This window comes from Pelobates fuscus, chromosome 3 (assembly GCF_036172605.1).
Source record: "Pelobates fuscus isolate aPelFus1 chromosome 3, aPelFus1.pri, whole genome shotgun sequence".
Lineage (NCBI taxonomy): Eukaryota > Metazoa > Chordata > Amphibia > Anura > Pelobatidae > Pelobates > Pelobates fuscus.
The window spans coordinates 214,276,036-214,303,196 of NC_086319.1; the positions used below are offsets into that span (position 1 = coordinate 214,276,036).

Below are 27,161 nucleotides of genomic sequence, written 5' to 3' on the forward strand. Positions count from 1 at the left end.
AACTGGAAAAAAAAACCTTATTGACTCCATAATGACAATCAGATTTCTCATAGGATCAAGAATATTGCATCCAGGGCCGGATTAAGAGCCCAGTGGGCCTGGTGCTGACAATTATGATGGGGCCTAATTACAGAATCTTATCGACCAAAAACACTAAAACAGTCATACCTCTCAAGCGTGTATCTGATGGAGTTGGTGTTAGAGGGAAACTCAAAGGATGCAGCTATAAGAAAACACACACTCTATGCTAATCTCTTTATCTACCGTATTTTTCGCTCCATAAGACGCACCACACCATAAGACGCACCTAGTTTTTAGAGGAAGAAACCCAGAAAAAAAAATATTCTGAACAATCTGTCCCATAGTGTTTCTTACTATGGGACAGTTTGTTCAGAATATTTTTTTTCTCCCCTGTTCCATAGTGTTCTCTCCTCCCTCTCCCATAGTCTTCTCCTCTCTCCCATAGTCTTCTCCCCCACCTCCCATAGTCTTCTCCCCCCCTCATAGTCTTCTCCCCCTCCCATAATCTTCTCCCCCCCTCCCATAATCTTCTCCCCCCTTTCCCACAGTCTTCCCCCTCCCATAGTGTTCTCTCCTCTCCCATACTGTCCCGCTCCCCTCCCCTTGTCCCATAATTACTTACCTGTCTTGTAGCGTGGGCTGGCCTTACAGCGCGCACCGCAGTACTGGAACTTCAATTTCAGGTTCCGGTTTCCGGCGGGACTGAAAGGAAGTGTGCACACTGAGTGCGCACTTCCTTTCAGTCCCGCCGGAAACCGGAACCTGAAATTGAAGTTCCTGTACCGCGGTGCGCGCTGTGAAGCCGGCCCACATTACAATCCAGGTAAGTAAAGCTTTATATTCGCTCCATAAGACGCACAGACATTTCCCCTCACTTTTGAGGGGAAAAAAAAGTGCGTCTTATGGAGTGAAAAATACGGTAATTTATGCTTTCATCTTTTAAGTAAATCCATACTGTGGCGAAACCAACCTCGTCACTAGGCATTGGAGAAGCCAGTTTGCCCGCCTCCTGTCTGCTGACTATGGCCCCTGGGAAATTTGGCCCTTTAAATACAGTATTTAGGCATATTGTATTTTATTATGCTGCTGCTGGCCCCGGTCCTCCTAATATACTTTGTTTGTGCCCTTTTCCCACTTGGTTCAGTAAATGGGGCTTACTAAACCAAGTACCACACAGGCAGACCACCCAGAAGTGGAAGTGTGCAGGCAATTTACCTCCCAGGCTGGGTGCTTACTGTAGGTAAATTGCTGACCGCTGCGGAGCTGCCGTTCGCACAAACGAACACTTGGCGGCGCCATCTTTTTTCATTCAAATGCGATCAGCGGTGTTTGGAGCCAAATTCATGGAACTAAAATCGTCTACACAGTTCCACGAACACCGCTGACCCTTACCTTCTCCTCCACTGAATTTTCGCATTTTCGAATGGGACTTAGTCATTTTTTCAGTGTGAAATTGACCGACCGCACAGCCCAAATCTATGGAACTGTTTTACTGTTTTGGGCATGAAAATGTGCTTGCGGTCGGTCATAAAAGGACTCCCAGCTAACTTTTTAACCGCTGGATGGAATTGGCTGAATTTTGACCATGTTTATAATTAAAGTGTGCTGAGTTTGAATATGTGAAGATTGAATGTATATTTTTAAAGTTATAGTACACGTGTAAAAACTGTATTTCTCTGCCTGTGATAATTACATTAACCCATTGTGTTCAGTAATTATATCACAGGCAGAGGGGAGGATTTTGTGTGGGAGTGTCTGTGGGTATTGTACGTATGGATTGGTTCTTCTGCAAAACCCTGAGGGTTTGTAGAATGGGCATAAAAGCAGAGTGTTTGATTAAAAGTTCAGTTCCACTTCACCCTCAATTTGGAGTGCCGTCTCTTATTGGGGGAATCTGCTACAAGGGATTGCTATGCTTGTCAATCTCCCTTGCTAAATCACTACTAAGCTCTTGTAAGAGCTTGTTCCTGCCTTGCTCTCTGGAGGAGTCTACGGTGGTTATGGTGTCGGCTGGAGTGCTTGGAGCCCTCAGGAAGCGCTAGGAGCATCCATCAACGGAGGTACCCAGTCAGGGTGCCAGGTGATCCATTATACATACCAACAGCAGTTTCCAGTGAAGCAGGAAGCCAATGGGCGGGGTAAAAGAGTATGTCACTGATGCGAATCACATGAGCAGAACTGCCAAAAGGGGCAAACATGCCCAAAAACAGGGTATGTCTGTCCAAAGAATTGGAAGGCCAGCATGGCATCAGTGTCCCTATGCATCACAGTGTCAGTGTCCCATTTGGGGACACTGGGAGAAATGGGGTCACAGACACTAGGGACACAGAGACATGGGGACGCAGACACTGGGTGACATGGGGACACAGACACTGGGGGACATGGGGACACTAGGGACACTGGCTGGGAGACATACGGACACTGGGAGACATGGGGACACAGACACTGGCTGGGAGACATGGGGACACAGACATATGGGGACTATGGGAGACATGGAGACACTGTGTCCCTAGTGTCTCCGTGTCCCAATGTGTCTACCTATGTCTCACAGTGTCCCCATGTGTCTCAGTGTCCCCATGTCTCACTGTGTCCCCTAGTGTCTGTGTCCCCACATCTCTCAGTGTCCCCTAGTGTCTCGTGTCACCATGTGTCCCCTAGTGTCTCAGTGTCACCATGTCTCCCTGATGCCTTTCCCATCATCCCTCACTTCCCTGAGCTGTAGGCTGTCTCTGCAGGCTGGGAGCTGCTGTCTGAAATCTCTGTGCTGTGTAGCGGCTCCCCCGCGGATCAGTGAGTAGAGAGAGCCAGGGATATGCTGTAACTTCCTATCCCTGCCTCTCTCCATACACAGTGACCCCTACTGCCCGGTGCTGGTATTGCAGAGTAATCTCTGTTTATACTGAGACAAATATTTGCATTTGTATTGCCGGTATTACTGCAATACCATCACGGCCAGGCAGCCTCAAATACAGGCTGTGCCTTAAAGTACCAGTCAGGTGGCAAACCTAAGAGTAGTGTGTGAAAAAAGAAAAAAGTTAATTTCTTTTTTTTATTGTGACTTTTACACTAATGTTTAATTTTCATTAGGAATTTAACAGACCATGTGGGTTTTTACTAATATAAAGTCCTTATATTTGTATTCGGCTACTGCCCAAGAATACCCAAATGTGATTCCATGTAGACCTTTAGCAGGTTTATGAGATGTTATATGGTCAAATTACAGATACAAATTTTCACCTTTTGATTTATTGGGCCCATGTCACTTTAGCACCCTATAGCACCCAAACTGCAGATAATTCTCATTATAGTATACAAATTGCAAATAAAGATTACTTAGGTTATATCGGGATCTATTCTTCACTTTATAGTTTTAACACCAATTCTAGCCAAATTTAGCCATACATTTTATGTTTTATTTTTTTCTACACTTACATTTAGAAATGTAAAAGTTACATTCACAAGTGTTGTGTGTTCTAGTAGTTAAAACATTTTTATTCATTCTGCATCTCCAGAGCAGGGCCGTTTCAAATATTTTTGGCTACACTGGCAAAGACACATAAAATGAGGACTGCTATATATATATATAAAGCTGATTGAGTTTCTTCCATTGATGCATCAAGTTAATTTGAAATCACTTTTTCTTTTTCTGTAATTTCAGGAGTATCATTTTACATTTGATGGAGTTTTCAATTTTAATAAGGATCAGGTATGTCCAATAACTGTTTAATGTATAATTAAGGATACAAAATGTATTTGACCTATCTTCACAGCCCTCGGCCACCATTTTGGCAGGTCTAATGTCCAGAGAGGTTGGATGGGATCATCATGTAGGATCCTCAGTGATGTAATACATTTCATGGACAATGTGCTAGACAAAAAAAAGAAGGGTGATCTCTCACGTTCATATGTGTCAAGGTGATATGATGACTGCTAGGACAGCTGATCAGGGATAACAATATTCTAATAGTTTCTCCCAGGTGGACTTAAATGCAGTGGATTTCATTACAAGAGCAGCACAAGTGTACCTCACAACATTTTAATGGGAAAAGATGTACAAGTTCATTTTAGGAGTGTAAGTGGGTGTGGGTGTAAGGGTGTGGCCAGAGGCGGGCTGTTATGAGAAATCGTAGGCTAGTAATAGAAATGTATTCAACTAAAATATAATTTAGAACAGGATTAAAGCATCCTATTTCCACAGACTGATTATTAACACATGTATTGTAGTTTAAACACACATTATAGTGAGTATTGCTGTGGACTTCATTTATACACTCTCATAGACCAACAATACGGAGCTGCTAGAAAAGATGGTCATTAGGATAGAAAATAGGGACAGAGGGATTTGCGCCCAACATAGGAAATGCCCCTCCTAAATAGGGACACTTGGGAGGTATTCAATTGCTGGTAATCATGCATTAGAGCTGTTGTTTAAGTGAATTGGTGGATCTGATCAGAGGTTTATGGGATACATTATTCAGTCGACACAATTACATTTTTTTTGAGTGAAAATGCTTTATAAACTAAACTCAGCCTGCGCGCAGTCTCTTTTACAGTTTTGTGTGCAGATCTTCAGAGCTAATGCGTACACATGAGCACAGCCATGCACAAAAACAAAAAAAAATGTGCTACTGCTATTTTTGGCAAAGTACACTATATCCCCAATCTAGTTCTTGAACTGAAAATAAAGGAGAAATGGGAAGAGAGTGAAAAAAGTTTTGTCTATTTTGACCTTAACTTTGAAATTCACTTTAATTCATTTTGAATACCCACTATAGTAAATATCCGTTAAAGCAGATACAAGTATGAACTTACACTGATGAACCACAACATTAAAGGAACACTATAGTATCAGGAATACAGACATGTATTCTTGAGACTTTAGGGCCTGTGTGGCTGTTGAGGTCCTCAGCCCCCATTCGATCCCTCTAAAAAGGTGATTTTATTCACTTTTTTCCCAAACTGCACTGGTCTTGCTGACAGTGGCCTAGTCTGGCTCTGCCTCCGTGACTGAGATCATCAGAATTGATGAGCTCTGTCAATTCAATGCTTTCCCACAGGAAAGCATTGGTAGGCTGTTGCGCATGTGTGGCAAAATGCCACACTACGCCAATCAGCATCTCCTCATAGAGCGCATTGAATCAATGCATCTCTATGGGGAACATTCAGAGCCTTCTAGCAGAGCATGGAGACGCTAAATGTAGGTGCTGCACACTGTGCAGCACTAACATAAGAAGCACCTCTACTGGCCGTCTGAAATGTTACTAGCCTTCTTTCTTTGAAAAGGCAGCATTTACATTGAAAAGCCTGCAGGGTCAGGCTATATACACCAGAACAACTACTTTAGCTGTAGTTATTCTGGTGACTATAGTGTCCCTTTGAAACTACCTACCTACATAGGCGTGCGCACGGGGTGTGCCGGGTGTGCCTGGGCACACCCTAATCCCCGCAGTACGCCTATGTATTGAGACCGGCAGGGGAGATCTAAGGATCTCCCCTGTCGGCTCATGCAGAGCCGGCGCGAGAGTGAACTCTAGCCCCGCAGGGTAGAGTTCACTCTCCACTGGACCACCAGGGATGGCGGTAGCATGGTCCCCCCTCCCTACATAAGGTAACAAGGGAGGGGGGATATTAACTAAACGGCACCTCACCTCCACTGGACCACCAAGGAAGGCAGCAGGAACATGAATCCCCCCTCCCTACATAAGGTAACAAGGGAGGGGGGATATTAACTAAACGGCACCTCACCTCCACTGGACCACCAGGGAAGGCAGCAGGAACAAGAATCCCCCCTCCCTACATAAGGTAAGAAGGGAGGGGGGATATTGAGTCATGTACCCCCACCTCCACCCCCCACAATCACCCACACACATACAGCACACACACCCACACACACAGCACCTACACACATACAGCACCCTCACACAGCACACACACACACACATACAGCACCTTCACACATACAGCACCTTCACACATACAGCACACACATACAGCACCCACACACACAGCACCTACACACACAGCACACACACAGCACCTACACACATACAGCACACACACACACACACAGGACCTACACACATACAGCACTCACACATACAGCACCCACACACACAGCACCTATACACATACAGCACACACACACACATACAGCACACACACACACATACAGCACCCACACACATACAGCACCCACACACACAGCACCCTCACACAGCACAAACACACACATTCAGCACCCACACACACAGCACCTACACACATACAGCACACACACACACAGGACCTACACACATACAGCACTCACACATACAGCACCCACACACACAGCACCTATACACATACAGCACACACACACACACACACACATACAGCACACACACACACATACAGCACCCACACACATACAGCACCCACACACATACAGCACCCACAGACATACAGCACCCACACACACAGCACCCACACACATACAGCACCCTCACACAGCACAAACACACACATACAGCACCCACACACACAGCACCTACACACATACAGCACCCTCACACAGCGCACACACACACATACAGCACCCACACACACAGCACCTACACACATACAGCACCCACACACATACAGCACCCACAGACATACAGCACCCACACACACAGCACCCACACACATACAGCACCCTCACACAGCACAAACACACACATACAGCACCCACACACACAGCACCTACACACATACAGCACCCTCACACAGCGCACACACACACATACAGCACCCACACACACAGCACCTACACACATACAGCACACACATACAGCACACACACATACAGCACCCACACACACACAGCACCCACACAGCACCTACACACACATATAGCACCCCCACACATACAGCACACACACAGCACCCACACCCACATACAGCACCCACACACATACAGCACACACACACATACAGCACACACACAGCGCCCTTACACACACACACACACACACACACACACAGCGCCCTTACACGCCCTTACACGCACACACACACATCAGTGTGTGTGTGTGTATAAATATATATATATATATATATATATATATACACACACATACATATACACGCGGCGTGTGTTTGTTCTTTAGGGTGCACACCCTAATGCAATAGGCTGCACCCGCCTATGCCTACCTAATATCATGTAAGTCCCCCTCATGCTGCCAAAACAACTCTGATGTGTCATGTACTTTACAAGACTTCTGAACATGTCCTGTGGTATCTGGCACCAAGTCATTAGCAGCAGATCCTTTTATTCCAGCAGGTTGCGAAGTGGATTGGCTTTGTCGTTCCAGCACATCGTACAGTTGTTCAATAGGAATAAGATCTGGCCAAGGCAACACACTGAACTCTTTGTGATATTACGCAAACCTTTTCTGAACAAGTTTTGCCTGGCAGAGTGTATTATACTGCTGAAAGAGGTCACTGTCATCAGGGAACACAATTGGCATGAAGAGGTGCACATGATCTGCAGCACTCTCTAGTTAGGTGGTATGTGTCAATGTAGCGTCCACATGAATGCGGGAACCCACGGTGTATTGCCCAGAGCACATTGCCTCCATCAGCTTGTCTTCTTCCCATAGTGCATCCAGGTGTCATCTCTTCCTAAGTTAAATGATGAACAGGCACCCAGCCATCCACCTGATGTAAAACAAATTGTGATTTATCAGACCAGGCTACTTTCTTCCATTGATCCATGGTCTAATTCTGACGCTCACATTCCCATGGAAGGTGTTTTTATTGATGACAGTAGTCATCATGGGCACTCTGACCGGTCTGTAGCTATGCAACCCCCAATACAGCCTACTACGATGCACTGTGTGTTCTAAAACCTTTCTATCATGCCCAGCATTATGTTTTTCAGCAATTTGAGCTAAAATACCTATTTTCTGTGATTGGTCCAGATGGGCTAGCCTTCACTCCCGACATGCATCAATGAGCGTTGGGCGCCCGTAACCCTGACACCAGTTTACTGGTTGTCCTTCCTTGCACCACTTTTCCTTTCCATCCAGGAGGGAACTAGAGTTATGGAGGTGGAACGCATGAGCATTCCAATGACTCCAGATGACTTGGAGATGTGATGTGGCATACATGTGTGTTCCAAGGACTCCAGCCAACTTGGAAGTATGACATGGAACGCAAATGTGCAAATGGAAGTGTGTCACAGATTGCAGATAAATCCGGAAGTCAATGATGTGTTCCAATAAGTGCTACCTGTAAAACTTAAAACATTCTCATAAGGACAAAAGTAAACACAGGTGATCCTACGAGAACTAATTGACTGAAGGCGATCTGGAAGTGGGACTTTTTGGATTTATATACCCTTGGAAAATGGAGACTTCATTATGCTGTATGAACTGTGGACTACTAAACTTTGTGCCTCTGAAGAGGTCTGAGCAATCATATAACAAGTTTAGGGCTGTTTTAATTAATTCTATTTATTGTGTTTATTTTGTTTTATGTTCTTTATTTAATTGTTTTTGTTCCTACAAAGTACCTGAGAGGAGTTTGGATATTCCTATCTTGTACCAAGCACTTTGTACAAGCAGATATACAAAGTCAGATGTAGACTTACAGCTTCAATGTTATTTTGATGGGCTTTATCTTATTGATGTTCTTGTTTGTTTGTTTTTTAACCATTAAAGCTATTTTAGAAGACAGAATATATTGCATGTTTTTCTGTTCTTCCTTTATATGATCTTCTGGATAAGTGAAAAAGACTAAAGAGTTGAATAATCTGAAAAGTGAAGTGCCATTTTATTTAAAGAGTTTAACTAATAAATATATGAGTTATTGCCCTATATTTGCCTTATCTTTTACAATTGTAGATAGTTAGTTGTTATGGAATTCTATACACAGAGGAGTTCTAAATGTGTCAACATTGTTATAGTGAAGGGTAATACCATCTTCACTGAATTTGATTTTTTTTGGTTTACACTGTCTTGTGTGGGTGTGTGTTGGTTTAAGGTTGTAATGTTGTGGACGATTAGTGTATTTTCTCAGTTAGTTACTGAGGAAGTGTTAACTGAAACTCCCATGCACGGATGCCAGACTCTTTAATCTCTGTTCCTTTGCTGTAAGTAGAATGCAGAGGGAAAGTAATTTAAACCCTGTTGCTTATGGAGGCAGTTATGCAGCAAACTACATACATTTTTTTTTTCAAATATGTTAAGGACCTGCGCTATTGCAAGTAGTGTACAAGATTTCTCAGGTTGGGGATTTTACAGTCAAACTCGTCACTCCACAGAACATGTTCCCACTGCTCCAGAGTCCAGTGGCAGCATGCTTTACACGACTCGATCCAAGGCTTGGCCTTGTACTTGATGATGTGAGGCTTGCATGCAGCTGCTCGCCCATGAAAACCCATTCCATGACACTTAGTATTCGGGCTGACATTAATGCCAGTGGAAGTTTGGAACTTTTCAGCAGAGCGTGAATTTTTTGCACCATTCGCCTCAGCAATGTGACTACGTGGTCTTCCGTTGCTGCTGTTCCTAAACACTTTCACTTTCCAATAATACCACTTGCAGTTGACTTTGGAATATTTAGCAGCAATTATATTTCACGAACTGACTTATTGCACTGGTGGCATCTGTGACAAAATGCCTTTTGTCACTGGATTTTTATGTGACCAACTGCCCTTTGCCCCTGGCTTTTGGAGGAGCCTGATTGCCAGCCTCCTGCCTCATGACTATGGCCCTGGGGTGTATGGCCCATGCAAAACTTTAACCCCATGGCAATTTGACTGTGTTCGTGGGATCTGAGCACTGTTCTGATATATTGAGCGCTCAGATCCAAGCTATCTAATATGTATTTTTGCTGTTGTTGTGAATAGAGATATTTTCTGTACCTGGAGATAATTGGCTTACCACACCCAAGCCATGCTTGCAGTCGGTCAAAAAGGACTTCCATCTAACTTTTGAACCACTGGACCAATTTGTATGATTTTGACATATGTTTGTATACTGCATATGCTGGTTCAGAATATGTAAGTTTTTGCATCTTTTGATGGAGGTACCCAGTCGGGGTGGCAGGCGTTCTGTCACACTGGTGGCAGCGGCGTGATGGCGTCGTAGTGCAAGGAGAAGCAGCTCGGAGACACCGGTAATGTGTGGAGTATATTGAGGGCAACGCTAGTATCCGTACAGCGCCCCTAACTCCAGCAAGCATGGCGCTCAGCTACACTGAGGCAGAGTTTGACGCTATGATGAAGCTGTGGCTGGATTTCTTCTGACCCATTCCAGCTGAGAAATACGCAGAGTTCACGAGGAACCTAGTGCTTGAGACCCTGTGGCACTGGGCAGAGAGGGCAGACAAGTTGGCATGTTTGGAGAGACTCCAGCGGCAGTTTACCTTGCAGGGAGAAGAGACGGTCGGTCTCCCTCCCCAGCGGCAGTGCATCTCACAGGGAGAAGAGACAACCGGTCTCTCTCCCCAGTGGTAGGGTGAGTTACAGAGAGAGGAGACTGTCGGTCCCTCATCTCAGCAGCAGAAAGAATCACTGGGAGTGGAGATGGTCGCTACCACTACCCAGCACCAGGCAGCATTACCGGGAGTCAAGACAGTCGATCTGACTCCCCAGCGACAGTGGGTTGTAAAGGGAGAAGAGACAACCGGTCTCTCTCCCCAGCGGCAGCCAGCATGCCAGGGAGAGGAGATTGTCGGTCCCTCGTCAATGCAGCAACCATTATCACCGGGAGTCGAGACAGTCGGGGTCTGACTCCCCAGCGGCAGTGGGTTGTCAAGTGAGAAGAGACAACCGGTCTCTCTCCCCAGCAGCAGCCAGCATCCCTTGTCCCTGCAGCAACCATCATCACTAGAAGTGGAGATGGTCACTACCCCTATCCAGGCTACCCCAGCAGAAGCGCTGGCATCGGGGCAGAGCGCAGCTGGCCTCTGCCCCCCAAGTCCCCACAGCGTGTTGCCCAGTACCACTAGAGGAACCCCCAGGTGCAATAAATGTGTGTTGTGGGTGGGCTACTCATGTACTTGTTCATTGTGGGTGGGTTCATCGACTAACTCAGGCACTGACCGACAGGTCAGGTACCTGGTTAGTCTCCCCCCAAAGGGGAGATGTGTGACAAAATGCCTTTTGTCACTGGATTTTTATGTGACCAACTGCCCTTTGCCCCTGGCTTTTGAAGGAGCCTGATTGCCAGCCTCCTACCTCATGACTAAGGCCCTGGGGTGTATGGCCCTTGCAAAACTTTAACCCCATGGCGATTTGACTGTGTTCGTGGGAACTGAGCGCTGTTTGGATATATTGAGCGCTCAGATCCAAGCTATCTGGGGATCGGTTGAATGTGGGGTTTCTGTTCAGTATGATAGGAATGATGTATTTTTGTGTATTTTTGCTGTTGTTGTGAATAGAGTTATTTCCTGTACCTGGAGATAATTGGCTTACCACACCCAAGCCATGCTTGCAGTCAGTCAAAAGGGACTTCCATCTAACTTTTGAACCACTGGACCAATTTGTATGATTTTGACATATGTTTGTATACTGTTCATGCTGGTTTATGTGAATGTGATGTATACTTTTAAAGTTATGAATATTATGTAAAACTTTATATTTTCCTGCCTGTGATAATTACATTAGCCCATTGTGTTCAGTAATTATATCACAGGCAGAGGGGAGGATTTTGCTGTAATGAATCGGAGTGTCAGACATTGTTGTATTGATTTGATTGGTTTGTGTCCTTTGTATGCCTGTGTACCATCAGGTCCAGGGGGTGTGGAGGAATTGTATAAATTGTGAGTGCTTGCTTCCATTAAACAGAACTGCTTTACCCCTTCATGAAGTCTTGGCTCATGTTTGGGGGATGGGATAACTACACTCTGGGGATTGCTATATCACAATACTCCCCTGAGTTTAAGCTCTTGTAAGAGCTTGTTAATGGTTCCTGCTCTCTGGATCTAAGAGAGGTCTACCCACTGGGAGCTGAACCATGGTCTTGGGTCCAGAGTGGGTGGAGGACAGCAAAACCCCAACCAAGCTACGGAGGTTCGTGGGGTTGGCGGTGGTTGTGGTGTCGAGTGCGGTGCTGATGGTCCTTGGCGAGCACTAGGAGCATCTTTTGATGGAGGCACCCAGTCGGGGTGGCAGGCGTTCCGTCACAGCATCCTATCACAGTACCAGGCTTAAATTCACTGAGCTCTTGTTTGTATATGCAGACTGCATGGCTAGGTGCTAGACTTTATACACCTGTGGCAATGGGTCTGATTGAAACACCCGATTTAAACTATTTAGAGGTATGTCCCAATATGTTTGTCCATACTGTGTATCTTTGTCACTATCTACATCATTGCTTTTGGAACACAAGACAAACAGATAGGTTAATAACTGTACAAAGCACTGTTAATAGCTGCAAATTTTATTTGAATAGTCGAATACTTTATGCTGTGGCACATGTACAAATATAACTTGCATAGATGTACATTTACTTTCTGATTTCTGGTTTCCTGTTACTTGTTTCAGGATAAAGCACTGACAGATCTCATTCAGTCTATGCTTAACTCAGTTTTATCCGGATACAATGTGTCCATTTTATTATGTGGCATTGACAACCCTGGCATGGATTCCATCCTCGGAGGAAAGGGGAACCAGCTTGGTCTAATTTTTCAGGTAAGCCTTTTCTAGATCATTTACACTGATGGAACAGGATGTATGCAACTTGCTTTTAGACTTTGTCTATTTTTTTGTTTGGTTTTATACAATACATCAATCCAGTGCACTTCACATGAATTATAAAAAATACTGTAATTAATGAGTAAATCATTAATATTATTAGCAAATATTATGGCTATTATTATTTATTATCATCACTTATAAACATTGTTAGTTAGAATGCAATTATAGACTGCAGTACATTATACTGTAGCCCCATGTAGCTAGAGCGCAGCTAAGCGGAAAAAGGCCTTGACAGGGGTTAGGAGGCGGGCTTAGGAGGAAGTAAGCGAGGGTTGGAATTATGGGTAAGTGGGATTGGCTATTTAAATGAGCAGCCATTTTAGGTGAGTCATTCTAACTTCCTACCTGGTCGAGTTTGTCCCACCCACCCTCCCTTTGTTTGTTTTGTGTTTATTTAACCCGTTTCTTTCACAGCGGCGGGACGGGGAGCTGAAGGAGAGGAAATAGGCTCCCCTGGATGAACGTGAGGTGGAATAAACAGATTGTGGTCATCGGTGGTTGAGAGGTTTCGAGTCCTGGAGGTGGCTCAGAACCTGGTGGGGCAGGGGTATCCGGGTATACCCCTGCCGTGGTTAATGGTGGTTGGCACTTTGATATAAAGTTGGTGTATGTTATAATTATGTATATATGTGTTATTATATGGGGGTCATTGCCTTTTGTATGGTAGCCGAAGGAACAGGATGCGAGGGGGCGGAGTATGGGGGGCAATGACCCATGTTTACCTGTTAATTTATTATCGATATTATTATTATTATTATTATTATTATTATTATTATTATAATTATTGGTTAATAAAGCTGTGGACAAATTTCCCCATACTACTTAGTGTCTGTGTATTATTGGGTTAGGTTATGGGGGTGGTTTGTCCTGGATTCCGACTGCCCAAATGGCGACTATAGACCTGTCAAGTGATATACAATACAAATGTTTTTAATCAGACAGAATCAGACTGGTTTGATGTGATATTGGTTGTTAAGAAGCATAAGGCAGTCCTCCAGGAGCCCCAAGAGATGTACCAGTGCTCATTAGTGAATCTTAGTTTGTTATTACCAAGTAATATTATGTCGTTCATAACAGGGCTTTTTTGTAGCTTGATCACTCACATTTTATGTCTTTTTTTTCAAAGGTAATTTGCTTCTTATTCATTTAAATGAGAACCATTACTTCTCTGGAAATTCCATAATTGCATAAAACATTACAGGGTATAGCCAAGATTTTAAGTGGTGATGGTGCCTGGAGATTCACTATGAATTTGCTGCTCAGAGTTTAACCCCTCTGCTACTGGTGATGTAATGCCACCTCTGGCAGCGTCATTGTGGTGTCATTAGTCAGCCCAGTCCCAATTGTTGAAACTCAAGCTTTTAAAAGTACACTTCAGCTTTGGAAGCACATCTTGGTACTATTATCCTGGTTTTTACTAGTATTGCATAAACGCCTGAATGTGGTTTGAAGCATTGAATAGCGTCTTTAATATCCAGGACTAAAAGCAGAATGTTTACATTGTTTATTAATTAGCTTGTTTCATCGTGTGAATAGCACCTAGTTTGGGAGGTTTGCATGTTCACCTGTTCCAACTTCTCTTTTCAGATAATAGAACTTGCTTTTCAAGGTGTCCATCCTACAGACCAAGAGGATTCCTTGGTTACTGTAGCCTTCATGCAGGTATCATCAGATGGCTTGGTATCTTACTTGTTCTAATGAAAACACAATGGTGGACATGTAGTTAGTACAGGTGTTAGGAAAGGTGATCCAGCTCAGTGTTTTGTGTCTTTAAAATCTATGGTGTTATTTTACATTTCATACAGTAGGCTAACTGCCTCTTACTAATTTTATGTCAAGACACGGAGGCTCATATTGCTTAACCCTTTCTTTACTGTCCACCAATAGCAGCAAAGAATACAACAGTAAGAAAAAAATGGTAACCATAGTGATAGGCCACACCCATACCAATATAATACTCAGCACATCCCCACACATTTTCTCTTTCTTTGCTGCTCCGACCAAAGATAAGTACATGACAAATTTTCTCTCATACATACTACTATTCTCTTATTCTGGTTATTTATAGGAGTTATTTATTGTTATTTGAACTTCTACTACTCCTTTTGTTGATAATTCCTGTCTGCTTTCATTTATCCAGTTATTAAGGAATTTTTCTGTGTTTTTTTACATGCTTGTTTTATACTATACGAATTGACTGTATTTTGGCCGCGAATCTCGCGAGATTGCCGGCGGCCATTTCCTGACTTCCTGTCTCTCTGACTTTGTGCGTGTTCTCTCCTATCTGCCGGTCTGGACCCTGGTGAGCTCCCTATCTATACCCTCTTAGGTCATACTAGTTTGGGGTGATTAACTCCTGCTAGTCTCCTCTGCTCTATTTAGCTTTATCCCATACTGGTTATATTGCTGTTTAAGTTTTTTGTTGGGGGATATCTCACAGCACTACCATGCCCAGATCTAAAGTGCCTGCCAGCCCCTCCTCCCCTAGGGAGATGGACATGCCCCAGGGTTTAGATAACCCATTTTCCAATTCTGATTCTCCTTCTTCTGTTGGGGACCCTATGCCCCTGTCTGATGAGACCCAGTCCTTGGCGCTACAGTGCTCAGTCTCTGACGCCATTATGGCTGCTATGGGCTCCATGTCCTCTATCCTCTCCCAGACCATATCACAGGCCTTACTTGCACGCCCTTTGGCCGCAGAAGGTTCGGCCACGCCGACACGCTTAGCGCAACCGGCTACTTACCCTATAGGGGAGGCACCCAAAAAGGCTACTGCCAAATCCAGGCACTCAAATCTCCCTGCCTCCAGAACCAACATGACTGGTGTGACTATAGCCACCCATGACAGCGTGCTTATGTCACGCAAGAGAGCCTTTCCACGCCAGGCAGAACGGGCGCGGCAGTGGAAATGTGCTAGAGCACAAAAAGAGAGCGACTCCGACTCAGAAATCGGGTCTAGTGAGGAGGCTGACGCTGAGTCTGTGGATGACTCTGATGATGAATTTTGTGGGCAGAAATCTGTCCCTTTTGGCCCTGCTCACTCCGCGGTGGTTGCGAGTGGCCTTAGGAGCGACTCTCCCGCTACTGCGGGCTCCACCCTCATGGATCCATCTGGGGAACCCATGTTTGACCCGGATGCTCTCCATCATCCGAGGTCGGCAGAATGGCTCCCGGCGGACCATGTGGCACGGTACCTTGAAAACTGGGTACGACGCCCCCTCAGTAAGGCGGCGCGTTATAAACTTAGGGCAGAATGCCCAAGACCATTGGTGCCTAGCAAAGTCTGGGAGACCCCTGTAGTGGACCCTAAGATGACCCAATTCCTCTCTAAAATGGGTTGGAATCCCCGCAAGAGTCTAGATTCCGCACTAAAATCGTGCCAAGATAAACATCTTGACATATTTGGCCCTTTGGCCAAACTGTTTGATCTGGCTGAAATCGCCAGAGCCGAGAACCGGCAGGTTGACCCGGAGGAACTCCGTGGTTGGGTGCAGAGGGCTATCTGCATTGCGGGCAGTGTAAACACCTCCCTGTCCATTGAAAGGCGTAAAGTCATTCTGTTCAAAATTGAACCCAAACTGGCCAACCTCGCCCTCACAGAGGCAGGCAAGGATGCCCAGGGCCTCTTATTTGGGGACTCTTTTATTAAGGACCTGGGGCGCTTCGTAGATGCATTCACGTCCCTAGATAAAGCCCAATCCTCCATGAAGATGGTGTTTCAGGGGCGGGTCTCTACCAGGGCCGGCAGATTCAGGGGTCGTCTGTCTGGCCGCTCCAATTACCATGCCCGTGGATCGGGACGAGGCTCCTACACTCAGAGAACACCCTACCAGGAGACGAGACAGCATTCTCCTTTTTTCCCCTCTCGTGGAAGGCCATGGCGCTCCAGAGGCTTCAGAGGGAACCCCGGTTCCAGACGCCCTTACGGTAAGCTTACATCTACCTCATGTTTCTTCCAATATGTGTGTAGGGGGCAGACTCCGTCATTTTTTCCACACCTGGTCAACCATCACCTCAGATGTCTGGGTTCTGACCACAGTTCGGGGGTTTCACATCGAACTGCTTGACAATCCATATCACGTACCCCCGCCTCGCCCTATTTTGCTTTCTACAACCGACTGCACCTTGATAGACGCAGAACTAACAGCCCTCCACGCAAAAAGGGCGATAGAGCTGGCCCCGGTGTCCTCCACAGGGGTGATCAGCAATATTTTCCTAGTGGAAAAGAAAGGCGGACAAATGCACCCTGTTATCAACCTCTGTGCCCTAAACACCCTGGTGCGCTATCGTCACTTCAAAATGGAGGTCATCCACCTCCTGCGAGACTTACTCCTTCAGAGAGACTGGATGGCAAAATTGGACTTGAAGGATGTCTACCTGACGGTCCCAGTGGCCGAGTCTTCCAGGGACCTGTTACGTTTCCTCTGGAAGGGAGACACCTGGCGCTTCACGTGCCTCCCCTTTGGACTGTCATCAGTCCCTTGGTGCTTCACAAAACTGATGCACCCGGCCATGGCTTGGCTGCGCAGTCGGGGAGTCCAGCTAATCATCTATTTGGATGACATCCTCATCATGGCACAGGATCGTTCAGTCCTTCGGAAGCATCTTCAATGGACAATGGACCTCTTCTCCCACCTGGGTTTTCTCCTCAACTGGGAAAAATCCTGCCTGTCTCCTTCACATCGCATGGAGTTCCTAGGCTTCACGGTGGATTCTGAAGCGGAGTCACTGAGCCTCCCTACCTCTAAGATATGGACAATCCGCAAGGAGCTGCGCCGTGCTTTAACACGCACCCAGCTATCTCTACGCCACCTGGCACGAATCATTGGCCTTCTGGCAGCATCAATCCAAGCGGTGTTTCCAGCCCCGCTCCATTACCGTGCCCTCCAGCGCCTGAAGATCGTACACCTTCATGGGGAGGCGTCCTATGCGGACATGATCTCCCTGGACTCGGAGACTCGAGACGAATTGACCTGGTGGATCCACAACCTCTCGGCTTGGAATGGCAAGGCCATCTTCGGCTCCCAACCAGAGTTTACGGTGGACTCAGACGCCAGTCTCCACAGCTGGGGTGCCCATTGCAACGGGGTGACTACCGGGGGTCGCTGGTCGGCAGACGAATCCCACCTCCACATCAATGCTCTGGAACTCCTAGCGGGTTCATTCGCGATCCGTAGTTTTGCGAACGGGACTGCCAGCTCTTGCATCTGCCTGCGCATGGACAACATCTCAGCGGTCCGCTATGTCAACCACATGGGTGGCACTCAGTCTGCAATCCTGGCCCGCTTGGCAAAGGACTTATGTGCCTAATGCTTGGACAGGAACCTAGTGGTCCAGGCAGAATACCTCCCTGGGCTCCACAACACTCATGCAGACTGGAGTTCACGCTATCTGTCGGACAACAGCGATTGGAGATTGGATGTGGGAGTATTCTCCACTATATCGTCCATATGGGGTCCTTTTGCCATCGACCTCTTCGCGTCCAGGCTCAATACCCAACTACCCCGGTTCTACAGCTGGCACCCGGACCCAACCGCGGAGGCAGTGGACGCCTTCCTACAAGACTGGACTGGCTCTTTCCTCTACGCCTTTCCCCCGATTGCCATGATACCTCGGGTCCTGCTCCAAGTTCGCCGCCAAATGGCCGACCTGATCCTACGAACCCCATTCTGGGGGACCCAATTCTGGTTCCCACAACTCCTGGAACTGGCGGTAGACGTGCCCAGACTGCTGCCGTCTCTACCGAACCTCCTCCTGGACCCATCGGGCCTCCAGCATCCCCTCCTGGTGGACGGGTCGTTAATACTGCTAGCGTGGAGTATTTCGGGAGTCCCTGGGAAATCCAAGGGGTTTTGGACGCAACTCGATGCCTCCTGGCTGACGCATGGGCTCCCGGGACTCGACGAGCATATGGGACCGCTTGGAGAGCTTGGACTGGCTGGTGCCTGGCTCGGAACTTGGATCCCATTTCTGCACCTGTGACTGCGATCCTCCTATTCCTGACTTCGCTGTTCGAAGCTGGTCGGGCATATCGCACAATTAATTCATACAGATCGGCCATGTCCTCGGCTCACCAAGGATTTGACGGCCAGCCAGCAGGCCAACATCCATTAGTGTGCCGATTACTTAGGGGCTCACGCCTGTTGTGCCCCCCCTAGACCTCGTTACTCATCTACATGGGACGTCTCCTGCGTTTTGTCGCTGTTCTCCTCCTGGCCGCCTAATGCAGAGCTCTCCTTGCGACAGCTGTCGGCCAAATTGGTCTCCCTGTTCTGTCTCATTTCATGCAAATGGTTATCGGATGTTCGTGCCCTGGACTATGATGCTAGATCTTTCACTCCGGACGGGGTGACGTTTAACATCTCCAGACGCACCAAGACCGCTATTCGATCGGTTTCTTATCCAAGCTTCCCTGGTACTCCAGCCCTATGTCCGGTGGCCTGCCTACGGGAATATGAACTTTGAACGAGCGCACATCGAGATACGTTGTCTCCCCAGCTGTTTCTCTCATTTCGTCGCCCCTTCTCCCCTGTGTCCAGTAATACATTGGCTCGCTGGGTGAAATGGGTGATGTCTCTGGCCGGTGTGGATACGTCCATCTTTGGTGCACACTCAACCCAAAGGGGCATCCGCCACGTCCATGGTGAATTCAGGTGCACGTCTGGAAGACCTGATGAGAATGGCCGACTGGTCCCGCGAATCCACTTTTCGCGAGTTTTAGTTTCGACCTTTGCTGCACGTTTTTTCTCCAGTTATTGATCAGCTTTAAACTTGCAATATGAGCCTCCGTGTCTTGACATAAAATTACATGATTTTGCTATTTCATGATGAAAAGTCATGATTTTCTGAAAGACACGGAGGTGAGTATTGTCCCACCCTTCATTGTTATTTTACTGATTTACCCCACCCGGTTGGTTCTTCTCTCCTGCAGATTTCCAGGGTTGGTAGGTATTCATTATGCGCTCTGGGTTTTGTATAGTTTCCACCGTTTATTAACCTGTTCATGTTACGTGATTATTTGAAATGCCTATGATGAATTATGCACACTATGTTGCTTCTGTCTAGTTATAAAATTATGTCCTGGCATACGCACTCTGGTTCAAGTACCGATTTAACCGTTCGGCTCCTGTCTTTTGTGTTTTCACAGGTTGATACCTTGTTGATCAAGGGTCTCCAGCACTTCTCTCTCGGCTTTACCAAGTGGCCAGGAAGTTCGTGGACAATGCTGTGATGGGTCCCTCACTGTTGGAATCTTGTTTACTGATGAATCGGTCCCAGTTTCGTTATGGTTCCTGATCGGAGCACGGCTGTATTTCGGATCGCCTGTTCTATTTGGTTTGGACTGTTTCATCATTCCTGTTTGATTATTATTGTCTTGCATCTCCAAAGAAAGAGGAAATGTGTGGGGATGTGCTGACTATTATATTGGGACTTGGTATGAGTGTGGCCTATCACTATGGTTACCATTTTTTTCTTACTGTTGTATTCTTTGCTGCTATTGGTGGACAGTAAAGAAAGGGTTAAGCAATACTCGCCTCCGTGTCATAAAAGCATGACTTTTCGTCATGAAATAGCAAAATCATGTAATTATTGCATACAATTCCACAACAATAGCTATGTCAAGTTACAGCAATGTTGTCAGTCCCAACATTATTTAAAGTAGCACTGTCACTAATTTCTTTGAGCATTTCATAAATATAAAATATTTATGCTCATAAAGACTGCACTGCAATTTCATTAAAATTCCAGCAAAGCCAAAAGAGATCATAAGAAAAAGTAGGGAATCTCATGGTAAAACCCTAACTTGCCAAAACTTGACAAAAGATGGAGTTACTGTTTTTCAGTTCCAACTGCCATCACTAGCGACTGCTATGGAATTGTCTCACTCCTTATGAAAACATATTGACTGAGGCTCCTGGTGTCTTACCGAATATTCTTGCAAGAGCTTGAGTATAAACCTGACATGGGGTCCTGGTGTATGAATCACGGGAAGCTAAAAATCAAAGATGGCGGTGCCGGCAGGAGAAAGCATGAGGTAAGTATAACTCATCTCTGCTGCACCCCAGGGGCAATCATGGTCCTCTGTACCCCGAACAGAGATGTCACCATCAGAGGTCTTTGCAAATATGCAGAGATCCCAGTAGGTTACAGAGCAACTTTAACCCCTTAAGGACCAAACTTCTGGAATAAAAGGGAATCATGACGTGTCAGACACGTCATGTGTCCTTAAGGGGTTAAATATGCATATATAGATCAATTTGTCACTTAAAGAAGAGCTGTCAGTTTAAACCATTAGCCAAAATGCTAAAAAAAAAAACACCAATAACTTGTATTAATCCTAACAAAAAATGCCCAGTTCCAAAGATAAGTGCAGTGAAACCTCACGAAAAACATATTTGCTAAAAATAGGAGATATGTTTGGGTCATATTAAAAAATCTGAGAAAGTGAATCAGCTCCACTTAAAAGTTATTTCACAAACAATAATACACAAACTCATCCCATCTTGACTGCTATAATTTTCGTTCTATTGGCAATCACCAAATCAAACTTGTTAAACTTAAATTCATGAAAAAACGCTTCTTTTCTTCCTCGCCCTTTGTACTGCTTCTTCTGCCCTGCTGTGTCCTGCAGAGCAATATCATGCCTTCTCACACTGAAAGTTCCTTACAATAACGTACACAACCTTGCCTTCAATTACTACTCTTACCAAACACTTACATTGTCTTATCAAATTTTTCTTTTCCTTTCTTACTACTTGTTAAGACTTTTTTCATTAACACACCCACCTATATACACATGCATACTATACAGACTAAAGTATTGGGACACACCTCTTAATTATTGAATTCAGGTGTTTCAATCAGATCCATTGCAACAGGTGTATAAAATCAAGCACCTAACCATGCAGTCGGCATTTACAAACATTTGTGAACAAAATGGGTCGTTCTAATGAGCTCAGTGAATTTAAGCGTGCTACTGTGATAGGATGCCATTTTTGCAATAAGTCCGTTCGTGAAATTTCATCCCTACTAGGTATTTCACGGGCAACTGTAAGTGGTATTATTGTATAGTGGAAGTGATTAGGAACAGCAACAACTCAGCAATGAAGCAAAAGACCACGTAAACTCACAGCAGTGTCACCAAATGCTGAGGCGTATGGTGCGCAAAAGTTGCCAACACTCTGCTAGTTCCATAGCTGAAAAGTTCCAAACTTCTCCTGACATTATCATAATGAAAAAAAATTGTACAGGGGAGCTTCATGTAATGGGTTTCCATGACCGAACAGCTACATGCAAGCCTCATATCCCCAAGTACAATGCCAAGTGCTGAATTGAGTAAAGCACGTCACCACTGGAATCTGGAGTAGTGGAAACATGTTATTATTATTGCCATTTATATAGCGCCAACAGATTCCGTAGCACTTTACAATATTATTATTATTATTGCCATTTATATAGCACCAACAGATTCCGTAGCACTTTACAATATTATTATTATTATTGCCATTTATATAGCGCCAACAGATTCCGTAGCACTTTACAATATTATTATTATTATTGCCATTTATATAGCGCCAACAGATTCCGTAGCACTTTACAATATTATTATTATTGCCATTTATATAGCGCCAACAGATTCCGTAGCACTTTACAATATTATTATTATTATTGCCATTTATATAGCGCCAACAGATTCCGTAGCACTTTACAATATTATTATTATTATTATTGCCATTTATATAGCGCCAACAGATTCCGTAGCGCTTTACAATATTATTATTATTATTGCCATTAATATAGCGCCATCCTGTTCTGTGGAGTGATGAATCACGCTTCTCTATTTGGCAGTCTGATAGATGAGTCTGGGTTTGCCAGGAGAACATTGACTGCATTGTGCTAACTGTAAAGTTTGGTGGAGGAGGGACCTGTTTTTCAGGGGTTGTGCTTGGCCCCTTACTTCCAATGAAAGGAAATCTTAATGCTTCAGCATACCAAGACATACTAGTACAATGCTATGCTTCCAACTTTATGGGAACATAAACTGACTGTCCACTGATGCACAAATCAAGGTCCATAAAGACATTGGTGGATGAGTCTGGTGTGGAAGAACTTGAAAGGCGTGCACAGATTCCTGACCTCAACTCCAATTAACACTTTTGGGATGAACTGGAACAGAGATTGTGAGCCATGCCTTCTCATCCAAAAAAGTCCCCTTCTAATAGTGCAATAGTTAGCTGTTCCAATACTTTTGTCTATATATTGTGTGTATATATATATATATATATATATATATATATATATATATATAATACAAGACATTATGTACCTTTTAACACGACTTTTCATTTCTATTCCAGTTTAATCCAGAAGGGAAGGCTATGGATTTATTTAATCCTGCTAATCAGGATCTAGGAGCCGTGTATGTTTCAACACTGGGAACGTAAGTCAATAATTTACTTATCAATTATGTAGCTATAATAACATATGCAGCTGTAGACAACAGTATACCATCACATATGCAATTATTAACACAATATGATATACATATTTACCATTTGATTTTATTTGCCAAGTCACCAAACATAAAAAGTCTAAAATGAAAATCTACTTAACAATCTGGAATGTGGTCAATATGCTTCCCTTAAGACCTTCCGAAGTTCAAATAAGCAAAAGTACATTAAAAATAAATAGCAAAAGACATACAGCAACATTATTACAAAAACAAGCAAAAGAAAACAAGCACAATTGTGTCTTTCTGTAGACCTATGTGTTTTTTCGAGTTATCACTATTATAACTACTAAGCATTCAAAATATATTGCTGCTGTTGAAGCCACATTTACAAAATTAATTTCCATTTTCTCCATTCTTTAACTTCCTGTTCTAGGGTCATGGAAGGGTCCAGTGAGATCATTGTTTCTAGTCCTGAATCTGCTTACAGCTTTTATCTCCATGGCAAGCATGATCTAGAAGACACAAATTATAGGTATGCTTTATAGGCTGACAGCATTGGGCTGGAGATGCTTGTTCATGTCAGTGCCAGACTGGCTCACCTGGATAGTCACTTCATGTATTGTGGCCGAGTGGACCATGGTAGAGAATCTTCTTTATCCTTCACCCGATCTGACAGGAAGCGCTCACTGAGAGCAGTGAATAGCTTCCTGTCAGCCTAGTTAGAGGAAACAGAAGATCCTCCACCCCGTTCCACTTGGCCATGCTAGATGGGGGGTGTATTTACTCCTGTGTCTCCAGCTTTTTCTGTAACTCAGTGCTTCAGCACAGGGATCTATGGCAAAAAATTGATTGACAAGTGAGAGAAGGATGTCTTCTTAAATAGTTTTTTCTTCCAAGATATACATTTTGCTAGCAATCCTGCTGACACAAAGTACTATTGTAATTGATGTGATTCTGACAATAATGCATGTATATTAATGTGTGTATTAGTAATATTTGTAATTATGCCAATAATACTTACTTACTTACACATAATTTACTATACATGTATAAATTTACAACGCTTTAATAAATATATAAAACAAATATGTAATGAGCATGTATTGACCCAGTCTTGTTGCTACGTCCACACTACAGCACAATAACATATTCAAAGTGAAAAATCACACTCAAAGGACTTCAAAATAAACAAGAAAACATTTTTTTTCAGTTGTGCAACAGCATACGTTAACAATTTCAGCCCCATTACCCAACTTTTCCTTAAATGCCAAGGTAGTTGGACTGAAACATTGATTATATGTAAATGCACATCTGCCTAAAATAAATTTGCTCTTTTGTTTATTATTAATGCTTTCTTTCAATTTTGATTTTAAGTTATCTTTTCCAACTCTATATATACACACTATGCTGGCGGGACTCATTATAGGGCAGGTATAAGATTTTTTTTCCAGGGCTGCTTTTAGTTCCTAGTCTGGCCCTGGTTGATTTCTACACTTTAAAAATGCTCAAGATGTTGTGTTAGCACATAATAATGAAACTATGCATACCTCCCAACATTTAAAATGAACCAAGAGGGACACTTGAATTTTAGGGATATGAATGTGGGTGTGGCCAGTGGTGGTTTATTCTGAGACATTTTAGGTGCCTTACTAATAACAATTTATGGATAGAGATGTCGCGAACATTAAATTTTCCGTTCGCGAACGGCGAACGCGAATTTCCGCAAATGTTCGCGAACCACCATAGTCTTCAATGGGCAGGCGAATTTTAAAACCCACAGGGACTCTTTCTGGCCACAATAGTGATGGAAAAGTTGTTTCAAGGGGACTAACACCTGGACTGTGGGATGCCGGAGGGGGATCCATGGCAAAACTCCCGTGGAAAATTACAAAGTTGATGCAGAGTCTGGTTTTAATCCATAAAGGGCATAAATCACCTAACATTCCTAAATTGTTTGGAATAACGTGCTTTAAAACATCAGGTATGATGTTGTATCGATCAGGTAGTGTAAGGGTTACGCCCACTTCACAGTGAAAGACCAAACTCCCCGTTTAACGCACTGCAAACACCGCAAACTGTTGTCAGAGGCAGACACACCAAAAAAATGCCACACTGCTGAAATTTTCTTAATAAAGCACAGTATTATACCTATAACCAAGTCCTATGAGTGCATTCTATCTTGAAAGTTTATGCAGTGGCTGGAGATTGCACAGAGGCGAGTACAAGACACAGAGCAGTGAGTCAGGGACCCAAGGCATTATATAAATATATATGTATGTCTAGTAATACACACACACACACGTATACATAACCAATTAAGTTACTTTCAAATGGTTAAAAAAAACAAGCATGACCAGCTCTCCGTTTCACAAAATGTGTAATGCTTGTCCTGCACCTGCTAAAATCCTTGCAAATGTGTTTTTCCTTTCATTACAGTCGTTTCCAGATTAAAGTTGCCAAATGGAAGTGTTTGCTGTTCCTATATGATTTACTGGCTATTTTATTTCTTTTCTACAGCACACTTTTTAAACTCACAGTAGAAAGAAGCGAGAAAGGAGCCAATGCAAGCTGTGTACGGTCCATGGTGAAAATCTTTGAACTAAGTGGGAAGTCACTGCAGTCCAATGATAATACGTATGTTTAAATCAGTGTATTTCTGCACATCTGTGCGAATGAACTTTCTCTAAAACTCTCGTAAGGCCTTTTTAGTCCAGAATCATTTCAAATTGGACTGCCTTAACAAAGTGCAAAAAAAAACCTGACAACAATAAAAACATTTTATGTGGCCAAATATATATATATACAGCCCTTCAGGTTAGTGCACAGTTCATTCTTGTTTTTATTACAGAGTTACGTCATCTGCAAAATAATATTGGTAGTAGAACAGATGGTACAGTATAGTTTAGCATAAAAGTTTAGTGGCACTATCAAGGACAGCCACCTTTCCAACAACCCAGATCATCAATTGTATGCCCTGCTATACCTGTTAGACATGCCATGTGCGTGCTGTAAAGTTGAAATATCTGAGTGGAACAGCAGCTCACAATATATGTCACTGAGGACATATGGCTTAAAATTGTGTGTTCTTGAAATATATACAATTACGTTGCAAAGTGCCTCTAGAAGCAGTGCCAGCTAAAGAACTGCTCATCAGAAACATCATGCATTAGATCAATTAACTAAGACCCTGATCAAATATTGATTAATGCAAAGATTTGACTTAAAGGGACACCATAGTCACCAAAACAACTTTGCTTACTTAAGTATAGATCATGACTCTGAAGTCTCATAGCTCTGTAAACTGAACTTTAATCATCCACAGGCAATTTCCCGGTGGGCCGCAGTAATCGGGGGCTGGGCAGACAGCCCAAATCATTAGGTTAAGTTTTATTTAAGTATTTTCCCCTCGGACTGTGACAGCCTGTGTCAGTCCGAGGGGAGTAATGAGGGAGGAGCTGGGGGCTGGTGCGGCCGCAATTGGTCTGCCTGCGGCCGGTGGGAGACCTATGAGTCTCCCTGCACTACTTACCTTAATTTCTGATGAGAATTCCTGAGATCAGGCAGACAGTTTAGGTGGACTGTGTCTATTTCATCAGCACAAACTAGACCCTTTCCGCTCCTCCCCTCTGCAACAGTGTGTCAAGCTGTGCTCCTCTTCAGCCTATTTAGTTTGATCCCTTAGTGCAGGGATAGGCAACCTTCGGCTCTCCAGATGCTGTGGACTACATCCCCCATAATGCTCTTACACACATAATGCTGGCAAAGCATCATGGGATGTGTAATCCAAAACATCTGCAGAGCCGAAGGTTGCCTATGCCTGCCCTAGGGGAAAAAATCTCCACATATTCAGAGATTTTTGTTTATTTTTATCCCACTAACAAGTTAATGTATAGGCCAAGATCAATAAGTCTCTGAAATTGTGAAAGGGAAGCAGCCAGGTAGTTTTTACAATTCTCTTGCCAA

The 27,161-nt window shown here is 44.2% G+C and overlaps 1 protein-coding gene across 1 annotated transcript in view; it reads left to right on the top strand.

Moving 5' to 3' along the window:
- Positions 1-27,161, top strand: part of LOC134601717 (centromere-associated protein E-like) — a 91,740-nt gene that overhangs the window by 16,184 nt on the left and 48,395 nt on the right. Inside the window, exons 3-8 of the mRNA XM_063446225.1 lie at positions 3,680-3,727; positions 12,533-12,679; positions 14,333-14,407; positions 23,104-23,186; positions 23,632-23,730; positions 25,716-25,832. Of these exons, the coding sequence (XP_063302295.1) occupies positions 3,680-3,727; positions 12,533-12,679; positions 14,333-14,407; positions 23,104-23,186; positions 23,632-23,730; positions 25,716-25,832 (569 nt within the window). The remainder of the gene's footprint in view (positions 1-3,679; positions 3,728-12,532; positions 12,680-14,332; positions 14,408-23,103; positions 23,187-23,631; positions 23,731-25,715; positions 25,833-27,161) is intronic.